General features: G+C 27.8%; 1 protein-coding gene across 2 annotated transcripts in view; it reads right to left on the reverse strand.

Moving 5' to 3' along the window:
• Window positions 1-12,005, reverse strand: part of LOC105846746 (U5 small nuclear ribonucleoprotein TSSC4) — a 71,865-nt gene that overhangs the window by 53,439 nt on the left and 6,421 nt on the right. The window contains exon 2 of one of the 2 annotated variants that reach the window (XM_065791489.1): window positions 8,251-8,738. The exons of the other annotated variant lie outside the window; for it this stretch is intronic. Coding sequence (XP_065647561.1) covers window positions 8,273-8,738 — 466 coding nt within the window. The 3' untranslated portion in view covers window positions 8,251-8,272. Of the gene's footprint in view, window positions 1-8,250; window positions 8,739-12,005 lie in introns of those variants that run through there. 2 annotated transcript variants of the gene reach the window in all.

Here is a 12,005-nt window from a genome sequence, read left to right on the forward strand (position 1 = left end):
ATATAAACTAAACCTCTATCAAGTTCTTATTTTCATGTTCAAACTTGATAAAAATATATTACCAATCTTATTTTATTCAATTTTTTTAAAAAATAAATCACATATACCCTACTAGATTTTCAAAATACAACTACATTCAATCCAAAATTTATTATTCCGCTACTAAATTCTCTATTGTAAACCGAGGACCAAAGTTGTGGAACATAATATTAAATAATGAAATGAAATCTAATTATTCTCTAAACCAATTCAAAACAAAACTTAAGCAATTACTTTTGTTAACTGAAAATGAATTAAATTTTTTCTAATAAAACTTCTTTATATTAGAAATCAATAATTAATAGTTAATTAATTAATTACTTTAGATTATTAATACATAATTAATCAATAATTGTACATATATTTTTATCATTTTAAATGATAATCTTCTTTTAGAGAAATTTATTTTTTATTTTTGCGTTATTTATTAATCTTTTACTTTTATTTTATACTGTTTATTTTCTTTTACTTAATTGGCAATAAAAAGTATTATAAATATAATTAAATAAGTTAAACTATAAAGGTCTCTATCAATAAAATGTTTTTATATAAAATCATATCTTCTTATTTTTCAAACCATTTCTTAAATGTTATTTTTGTCATTTAATATTTTAATAAATTTTGTTTCTTTTATTTTACAAAGCAATTGTTATATCTTATTTTTTGAAAAACTATAAATTTTAAACGATATGCGATATATTTAAATTTTCTTTTATAATATATATCAGAGATATATACTTTGAAACTATATTTTATTGTCAAACTATATTTTGTCTAGTAATGACGCATTTTTTGGGGCTTAATGATAAGACTAAATTTGTCTTCTTCTAGCCCCGGTCATGTAATTATTTTTTTATAAGTTACGACTGTAAATTTTTTTTTTATCGGCAAAAGTGTAAATAAAATAAAGGGTGGAATGCAAGAAGCGAACTTGAGTGTAGTTCGACTTGAACTTTGAAGTCTGACTTTGTCAAGTTAGACTTCAAAAAAAAACTTGAGCAAATGGGTAAACGAAACTTAAAAATTTCACGATCGCACTTGATAAAATCAAAATTGAAAAACTTAAAAGAAATTGATTTGAAGGCGGAATTGGAAAAAAAAACTTTGCAACCAATTGCGGCAGAGTATTTAAAAAGGCAAAACTTTTTAGATAAAACCTTTTAAATAAAGCAATTTAACTATATATTTTTAAATAATACTTCTGAGTTTTATACTTTAAAATACTAACTTATGAAAAAAACAATTTTTACTTTTGTATTTTATTTTTAATAAAATTTGGTAATTTAATAAAAAAATCACGGGATTTAAATGAACATGTTTGTGTTACCTTCTGTTTAGTCTAAGACTCTAACGATGATGTAACAGCAGCTTAACATTTAAATGGTATTTATGCTATGCGGTTATCAGCAAAGCATATATGACGAACACAAGGTTTTTATTATCAATTTTTCTTGTTGAAATTTTTATTAAAAAAAAAATTAACTCCAACAAGGCTGCAAGCAAACACTAATTACGTTGGGAGTTAGCGGAAAAGTAATTAAAAATTATGACAACAGTTTTCAATACCAGGACAATTATGATGTACATAGAGAACGAAATCTGTAGAAGAAAATCGCTAACAAGAGTTAGATTTCAACTAATGTACGACAGAACATTTTTGTTATAACGGTTAACAAGTCAGCAGTAGAACGATAGGATTAAAATCTGTATAGATCAAGGGCGGATCCAGCCAACCTCCAACCACAAAGCGAATTCTAAACAATTATATATTTATACTTATGCCAAATAGTCAGTTTAAGCTGACTCGTATCATTGAAGTGAGAGGAAGAGTGTGGCCAAGTGAGAGAAAGAGTGTGGCCAAGTGAGAGGAAGAGTGTGACCAAGTGAGAGGAAGAGTGTGGCCAAGTGAGAGGAAGAGTGTGGCCAAGTGAGAGGAAGAGTGTGGCCAAGTGAGAGGAAGAGTGTGGCCAAGTGAGAGGAAGAGTGTGGCCAAGTAAGAGGAAGAGTGTGGCCATTTGATTCGATATATGAATTAGAGTAAAAGTTTTTTGCATTTATCAAGTTAATAATATAATTTTATAAATAAACTCTAATATCCTAACAAGAGACAACGCTTTACAAATGTTGCCATAAAATTATTTAATCCTATTTTAAAACTATATTGGGATAATACAATTTTAGAATTTAAACTATTTAAGCTTTAAAAAAACTTAAAAACTTTAAGTACATTTTTAGGATACAACTATTGATACAAAACAAACTTAGTTAATTCATTAAACATTCTTTAGTTAAACATTCTTTGTTCATAGTTTATGAATATCTATGTTTTTATTCTTTGATAAGTTAAATATTTATAAAAAGAATCGAGTCACTATTTTATTTTCTCCTTCAAAACCTCTCGCAGATGCTGTGAAACCATTTTCTCATTATAATTTTACAGTTCATCGTGTACCCAAAGATTATTTTGTAGAAAGGTAATGTTATAAAGATACAATAATGTTTATAAAATTTTTTGGTTTTATTTTTAAAGGGATATTGCTAACAAATTCCAAAACAACATTCCACTGTCACACCTGTGCTGCCAATATGGGGCATTGTCCCCTACAGCATGGCTATGCTGATGAGCTTCTAAAACTTGTTTAATGGCTGAATTGGTAAAAACTTGTGATCCTTGAAACATCCAGTCCATTGAATACAAGCAAAAAAAATTTCTTTTGACCCTTAATTACGTGGTAGTTCAAAGAAAAATATCCTTTTGTTTTAATACAACTTTGCATTTTCACTCAGAACTTGTTATAGGATATGTTCCATCTATTGTTCCAATATATCTTGGAAATCGTTAACGTTCGTAAAATCTAAAAAATTTAAAAATACTGTTTATATATAAATAAAACTTTAATTTCATAAAAAGAAGCAATAGCTGATATACAAGATGTTATTAATAAAATTATAAGTATATGAGTGTGTATATACTTAAGTATACACTCAAATACTTATAGTTTTATTAATAACATCTTGAATATAAGCTATTGATTGTTTTTATAAAAAAGAAATTTCATTTATTTATCTCTTATGTTTTTCTCTCTCGGTAAGTTCTTCAGGAAGATGACGATGAACCTACAGAAGAACTTCTGTAGGTTTATCATCATCTTTCGGACGAACTTACAGAAAAAGAAACAGCATTTTGAAGCAAATATAAGATGAGTGTTTCTTTTAATTTATACATATACATATATATATATATATATACATATATATATATATGATTTAAATGTTGACATCTTGAACGAGAGTATATATATATAAACTAATTTAAAACATCAGATAACACGAATTCTCTCAATACTAAATAATTTATTTGAAATTTTCGCCGGATTATAGGCACCGGCGTCATCAGCATATAATATAATATAATTACAAAAATTGTTAAATAACAACATAAATTTTTTTTTAATTGTGACGTCACCTTTATAATGGCTTCTTTTACTTAAGTATGAAAAAAATGAAGTCCAAAAATTTGTTTTAACATATTGTCCATTGTCCAAATTAATACCACCGTAGATTGGAGAACGTTGATGTTTTTGTATCTCCAAGGCTTCACGGACTTTTCTTTCAAATTTTTTATCCTCAACTTTAAATGTTTCTGCCCTCTCCCATTCAATATCCTCATCGCAATTTACTTTATGCAAAGCTAATGCAGACTGGTTTAACTTGTTTTCAGTCAAAAAATTTTGGTGTTGTTGAACCCTTGTTCTTATTTGAAGTTACGATTCTCCGACATACACTTTGGAGCATTTGCACTTAATTAAATAGGTTTCAGGTTGGCTGTTGCGTGGTAGTTTTTAGGTTAGCATTTGACTTAAAAACAGTTCTGTAACCAGCTTTACTGAATATTCTTCTAAGTCTGGGAGATATTATTGGTATCCATGATAAAGAAATTGTAGGAAGGTTATTAGAGTTTGATAGAGTTTCATTTTTATTTGCTAAACATTTTTTTCGAACGTGATAAGAAATATCTTTAAGCATTTTTTCATTGTACCCATTTTCAGTAAACACTGGAATAAAAAAATTTATCTCATCTTTTAAATGGTTTTTGCTGCATATTGAGTATGTTCTGTGCATATATATCAGTTGAATATTGCTTTTAAAATTTTGGGATGGTGATTAGAATGAGGTTTGATTTGGATATTGGTTATAGCATCTTTCCAGTAAACCTTGAACTCTTATTTTCCATATGTATTATAATAATAACAGTTATATCCAAAAAGTTAAGTATCTTATTTTTGTTTTCAACTTCAATAGTATATTTTAAAGAAGGATGTTGTCTATTAAGGATTGTTTGGAACTGCTCCGCTTGCTTTAAGTTAGAAAACCTAGCGTGGCTATCATCTACATATCTATAAAAGGATTTAATATCAATTGAAGGAATCATTGTCATTGCCATTTGTATTGCCTTTTCCTCACGGTATTGTAAAAAAGATTCAGCCAAAACAACCATAAAAGAAAATCCAATTGGGCCTGAATTCTCCAACTCATGAATCTCACCATTCCACAAGAAATAACAACGAAACAAACAAAGTTCAATTAGTTGTTTTGTTTCAGTTAAAGTAAGCTTAGTTGAGTTTTTGTAAGAAACGCTTTTATTTAATTGATCCAAAAGTACTAAAGTTGCTTCTTTTAATGGTATGGATGGGTATAAGTTCACAATATCATAGGATACCTGTAATTCATCTTTGTCAATTAACCACGACTTAGTTTTGTTAATAAAGTCTTTTGAATTTTTTAACCTAATAGGATTTTCATATAAGACCGGTTGTATTCTTCTAATCAAGTAGTTCGAAATTCCATAACAAGGTGTGCCAATAGTTGATACAACGACTCTCATAGGATAAGATTTATCTTGTTTATGAGCTTTAATTATCCCATACAAACGTGGTGGAACAGGATCACTTGGATATATGCTTTCATATTCATCTTTAGAAAAACGTTGCTTTTTGTTAAGCTTCGAAAGGAAAGACTTTATTTTAATTGCATAACTTAGAGTGGGATCAATAGTAATAATTTTTGTTGGGCCAATCTGTTCTCTAATTTTTTCAATTGCTTTATCATGTTCTATTCTCACAAATCCTATTCCTTTATCAAATAGATAAATATTAATTTTCGTGTCTTCATGAATTTCTTTAAATGCTTTACTTTGATCTCTCGTTAGATTATGATTAATTTTTTTGCCCTTTTTAAGTTCTCTCGGTACATTTTTCCTGAAAGCTTGCGCTTTTTCAACTTCTTTATTATATTGGAGTTTTAAGGCAGACAATTCAGTTGTTGTAATAATGTCCATGTAAGGTATAGATTTCAAGGAAGGTAAAAAGTGTGGACCAAGATTCTGAATGTCGATTTGATTTTCAGGTATCTTGGTATCACAAAGATATAAAATCGCGTTTTTAGTGTATTTCGTTGATTTTTTATTAATTTTGTTGTAATTGAATTCACTTTGAAGTATTTTAAACTTTTTAATTAACCGTTTTTAGATTTTATAAAAATATTTTCACGAGCTTTTTCAGTGATAAATATCACTTAATTATAGTCTTTGTCTTCAATTTTAATTAAAAAATTAAAAAAAAAAAAATTAAAGAACAGATTAGCTCAACAAAAATTATTACTATTGATCCCACTCTAAGTTATGCAATTAAAATAAAGTCTTTCCTTTCGAAGCTTAACAAAAAGCAACGTTTTTCTAAAGATGAATATGAAAGCATATATCCAAGTGATCCTGTTCCACCACGTTTGTATGGGATAATTAAAGCTCATAAACAAGATAAATCTTATCCTATGAGAGTCGTTGTATCAACTATTGGCACACCTTGTTATGGAATTTCGAACTACTTGATTAGAAGAATACAACCGGTCTTATATGAAAATCCTATTAGGTTAAAAAATTCAAAAGACTTTATTAACAAAACTAAGTCGTGGTTAATTGACAAAGATGAATTACAGGTATCCTATGATATTGTGAACTTATACCCATCCATACCATTAAAAGAAGCAACTTTAGTACTTTTGGATCAATTAAATAAAAGCGTTTCTTACAAAAACTCAACTAAGCTTACTTTAACTGAAACAAAACAACTAATTGAACTTTGTTTGTTTCGTTGTTATTTCTTGTGGAATGGTGAGATTCATGAGTTGGAGAATTCAGGCCCAATTGGATTTTCTTTTATGGTTGTTTTGGCTGAATCTTTTTTACAATACCGTGAGGAAAAGGCAATACAAATGGCAATGACAATGATTCCTTCAATTGATATTAAATCCTTTTATAGATATGTAGATGATAGCCACGCTAGGTTTTCTAACTTAAAGCAAGCGGAACAGTTCCAAACAATCCTTAATAGACAACATCCTTCTTTAAAATATACTATTGAAGTTGAAAACAAAAATAAGATACTTAACTTTTCGGATATCAATGTTATATTAAGTAACTTCAACCTTTTTAGACGTCCGGACGATTGCTGCTGTGTTTAAATATTGTTTTTAGATAAACATAGGTTAATGTGTAAGAAAAATCAGTTTAAAATGCAATTTTGTTGATTGTTTTTCACAATATGATTAATATACCGCAAAAACCACAATACTACTTTCTCCTTTTTGATGATGCTATATAGATTTAAAATTGCTTAAGGGAAACAACCTTTTTTCTACATTTAGTCATAATCTATAAGTGATAGAAAAACAATACTTTGCTAACTTAATCTAAGATATATCTTCTATGCTTCTATAAAACCAAAAAAAAACTACTTTTTTTTATTAAAATTTGCGCTTTTTTGCTAAAAACTGAGCTCTTTGCTCAGAAAAAACTACTAAAACCACTTAATTCATAAATAGACATATAGACTTTTATATTGTATCAAAGTTTTAATATCTCGAATTATTTACCAAATCCTAAGTTACTTAATTCGACATAATGGTTTTTGAGGTACGGTTGTTTTTGCGGTACGTTTACCTGTAAATAAAAAAACGCAAGCAGAATTATATTTGGCGTCATCAGAACGGTTAATGTCAAATCTCTTTAAAGGGAACTTAATACCTTTAATATTTATAAACATAATATACACTCTCTTCTCTATCTCTCATATATAAACATATATGTGTGTGTGTGTTTATATATATATATATATATATATTTATATATATATATATATATATAAACCTAATATACCATCTCTTTAAAGGGAACTTAATGCCTTTAATATTTATAAACATAATATACACTAAGTTTGGCTGTTCATGTTTAAAACAAAACATCATATATCTCTTAATGTATTTTATTCTTACTTTAGAAAAATTTCTCAAACTTAACAAAATTTTTAAATGATTTTATTTAGCAAGATCTTATTTAAAAATAATTTTTTTTTCAAATCGTGGACCATTTCTTTGGGAAAAATTTTTAAAGTATTTTTGAAAATAAAACTGTTTTCATTAACTTTTTAAAAACTTTTCAGAACAACTCAAAAAAGAATCTCAACGGTTCGTATTAGAAAGAGAATTCTATTTTGAATATTTTTTATAAATAACTGCACAAAACTAATAAACTGGAAAAAGTTATCACTAATCACTTATAATGGTCCTTTTAAACAAAATTGTCTTTGTTACAGAATGATGTATATCCTTAAATATTAACAATTTAGATAGGATAGTCATACACTATTCACTGCAGCATAAATTAGCCGATATATTTTTGAAAGTTTTTGTCATTTTCCTAGAATATATCCCTTAGGATAGCTTTCAACATAATTGCTATTGGAAGTTAGTTACATAAAACACGTGGAATAAAACAACCTGCGGTATTTCTGATTCCACATATAGTGACGACGATTCTCATTCTTTCTTATTAATAATATAAAACATAAGCAACGAATGAAACAATATCACAAAAAAAGCATTAAAAAGCCTAAATTCCAAAAATCACTAACTTTAGAATTTAAGCTTTTTGACCACTAGAGTGGTCAAGTAAGCATTCGTACGTTTTTGGGTAATTCCCTATAAAAGCATACTTTTCAAAATTAAAATTTATCTATAGATGAATCAGTGATTAGATAATTGAATGATTAGGGGTCAATAGGGTAAACAAAAATTATTCAAATGAATCCGTAAACATTATTTAATTAAGATTCAATAGGGATTAGGGGTCAATAGGGTAAACAAAAATTATTCAAATGAATCCGTAAACATTATTTAATTAAGATTCGTCTAAATTATCATCAACTATTCGTTTTCGGAACTTTTTGTTGGTAATAGTTTTCTTAAAAATGATTGGATCGACAGATAACACATCTTCCTTATCAGAGCCAACAGATTCGTCTTCTTCATCCTCATTAAAACTTAAATCTATTTTGTTAACTGTAGACGAATTCAAGTGATTCGACTTTGGTAATTGTTTTGAACTTGATGAAATTTCACCAAACTCAAATGTGTTCATCACGTGACTGAGCCCATTATGAACAGAACCAGAGGGATCTTTTTGCGTGGCAAAATCTTTTCGCTCACTAGGTTTCGTAAAAACAGGATTAATTTGGTTTGTATCTTTTTCTAGTTGACAATCACTCTTTCTTTTTTTTAAAGATTCTAAAAAACCGAGAGCCACTTGTCGATTTAAATCGTCTGGAGACAAACCACACGGAAAGTTTGAACCATCTTCTTCTAAACTATTAAAAAATAATAAAAAAGCCGACAAAATAATAAAAAAGTAAACTAAAAGTTATTAAAATCTTGATGAAAACATTGTTATAAAACCAAAAATAACGCTAAAATAACGGTAACGAAAAATTTGGCGTATGTTACCTTTTCAAAAAATATACGCTAAAGTATACCACAACAATATACCACGCTAAATATATGCTAAGTATACCACGCTAAATATACGCAAAAATATACGCTAAATATACAGCAGAATACCACAAGAAAAATTGTTGGCGCGATGCGAGTTTTTTCGTCAATAAGCACAGGCAGATGAAAATTTCTGTATTAAGTGTTACGCTGCAGCAAAAAAAAAAAAAAAAAAATCCATTATAATTAGTGATCGACCGAAACCGAAGTACCGAAACTCGGGTCCTGTGAAGCCGTAGCCGAAGCCAAAACCAAGATTTCGGCCGAAACCGAAATTTGAAAAAGAATGTTAAAAATCCCTGAACCTTTTATGATCACCGAGTTAAAGCAAAAAAACTATTACATATGTACATGTTGATTGCTTAGATATATTTATATATATCACCATGTAACATAATTTGATAAAAACTATAATATGTCAAAGACATTTCAATAATTAAAGTTAATAATTGAAATATTTTCTCTGCAGAATACATTTTTTTCATGTTTTCTGGCAAAAGTCTGTTTCTTTCATTTAAAAAAATGTCTCTAGCAGTTGAAAACAACCTTTTAACTTCGGTAGATGTTGGTGGAGGTGTAAGGAATCTCTTTGCTACTTTTACCAAATCAAACTTTGCTTTTAATGTTGTTTTCTAATATAGATCTATGAAACTTCAGACCATCCATTTTTTTTAAATCAATTTTTGAGATATTGTCAACCCAACCAGGCATTGTAAATTGCAACATTTCAGTCCTCTGCCGTTTTGATCTGATGTCAAATAAGGGTATTGTTCTTTTTTTAATTGTAATAGGCTCAACTTGATCTGAAGTTGGTATATTTTTAGGAATCCCGGTAGTTGTGAATATTGCTTTTTCAATGTCGACTTCTTATATGTGATGAACGCTAATTAATTGAAGTTTTGGATTGTGCGATCCACGAGATATTTTCAAATTGCAGATATTGCAAGTTGCGTATTTGGAATCACTGGCTGTCACGGTAAAATGAATCTAAAAATAGCTTTTCTATCGATTATTTTCCATTGTAAAATTTACCACGGAGAAACTTTTGATGAAATTATTGATTTGGGTTGCTTTACTTAAATGTTAATTCAGTTTAAGAATGATTTGAGAATAGTAACTTAAAATTATTATGTAACGTGATTTCAATTAAAGCTTCTACAATTGTTATAATAAAAAAATTGATTTACTAACAAACGATTACAATTAGGAAATCGTCATGATTCCACTCTAAATGAAAAAAAAGTTATCTAAACTTAAAAAATATCTTATAAAAGTTTCGGTTCATTTCGGTTGCGGTTTCAACCGAACTTTCGGTCGAAACAGGAAAAGTAAAAAATTGTTGAAGCAGAAATTTCGGTTTCGGCCGAAACTTCGGCCGAAGCCGAAAGTTTCCGTTCACTAATTATAATTGGTTGTTTAAAAAAGATTTGTTCTTATTAAAAGCTTTTGTAAAATGAAGTTTTTATATTTCGTTCTATTAATGATAGATTCGAATTATTTGAATACAAAAAACTAAGTGAACAACAAAAACAACAAAAAAGTTAATTGAAAACACTAATAGTCGATTTAACAAACACATTTATTTAACAAACGCATTTATTTAAAGTAATTTTTTAGTTTATTACATGTTAGTATTGTAATATTTTTTAAGAATTAAATTTTATCAAAAGTTTCATTAAAGCTAATAAAAAATTTTTATTATTTTTTTATTAAATTAACCATTGCTATAGTCTTAAATAACTATTTATAAAATGTTTCCTTAATGTTTTTAATACTGTTTTTTTCTACATTTGAAGATTACCAGCCCTTTTGAAATAATATGGAAAAACATTTGCAAAACAAGAGAATTGCATTCAAAAGCAGAAACGTGTACGTTACGTGATCAATAGTGTACTTTACTTGATCAAAATTGTACATTACTTGATCAAACGTGTACATTACTTGATCAAACGTGTACATTACTTGATTAAACAAAAGTTATGAATAAAAATATCAACTTTAGAAATAAAGTCTAAAAATGATATATTCCCACGTTTTGTAGAAATGTTTAAATCACTAGCGAGTTCAATTGATTTTTCTGATTCTGTTAACTCTTGGACTGATACATGATGATTTCCACCCAATGTCGATGAAAACCAAATCGTACCTCCAAACAGTCTGTTTGAAAATATCCTGTCAACACATAGGAAAAATGCAAATCAATTAACACGCATTGAATCAGTTTATTAAAAGTTATCACAGTATATTTTAAAGCAAAATATGTTTGTTTAGTAAGTCAGCCATGCCTGCCTTTTTGTTTAAAATTTTTCCATCTTTGAAGCCAAAAGTTAAAATCATTAAACAAAATAACAAAAAAACATCGTTTGAGTCATTGAATACTCGCATCATCTCGCATAGAAATTCCTTTACCAAAAGAATTAATATTAAATTTTTTTCATAGTTATATAATTAAAGAAACAAACTTATGAGTTCCAAAGAATAAGAAATAAATAAATAGAAAGTATAAAGAAAGAAAGTTGTATAATTAAAGAAATTACAGAAATTAAATAAAAAAAACTTATAAGTTATATCTTATTTTTGTTTATTTCCAAAATGCACTAATCAAAACGCAACAAGTCTACTACTGCTATTTAGTCGTCGAAAATTTTATTTCTGACTCGCTCATATAGATTATTTCAATTACATTGATTGTTAAAACATAATCTGAAATGGATATGATATTTTTATTACCAGGGAAAAATTGTGGTAAAATAGTAGATAATTTAGCCCGCTAAGAAAGTTTACTTTGATCGTTAACCTTGGTCACTAAACTGCTATATATTTCAAGTTACTAGAAAAAATCTCAACAAGCTATTGTGAACTTTTAAAGATAGTAAGATTGTTGATATATATCATCAATCAGGCGAATACAAATAGTTTGGTTTTTGAAAAACAACCCGTTCAGGTGTATTATTCACAACTATTAATCTTAATGGACGCAAAATCGTTAATTTAATCCGTTATCATTACACGAATCCATAAATCTGTCATCTCTGGATTTGTTAGAAATTTAAAAAACACAAACTTTTACGGATGATCGATCAATG

The sequence above is a fragment of the Hydra vulgaris genome, chromosome 02 (genome assembly GCF_038396675.1).
Source record: "Hydra vulgaris chromosome 02, alternate assembly HydraT2T_AEP".
Lineage (NCBI taxonomy): Eukaryota > Metazoa > Cnidaria > Hydrozoa > Anthoathecata > Hydridae > Hydra > Hydra vulgaris.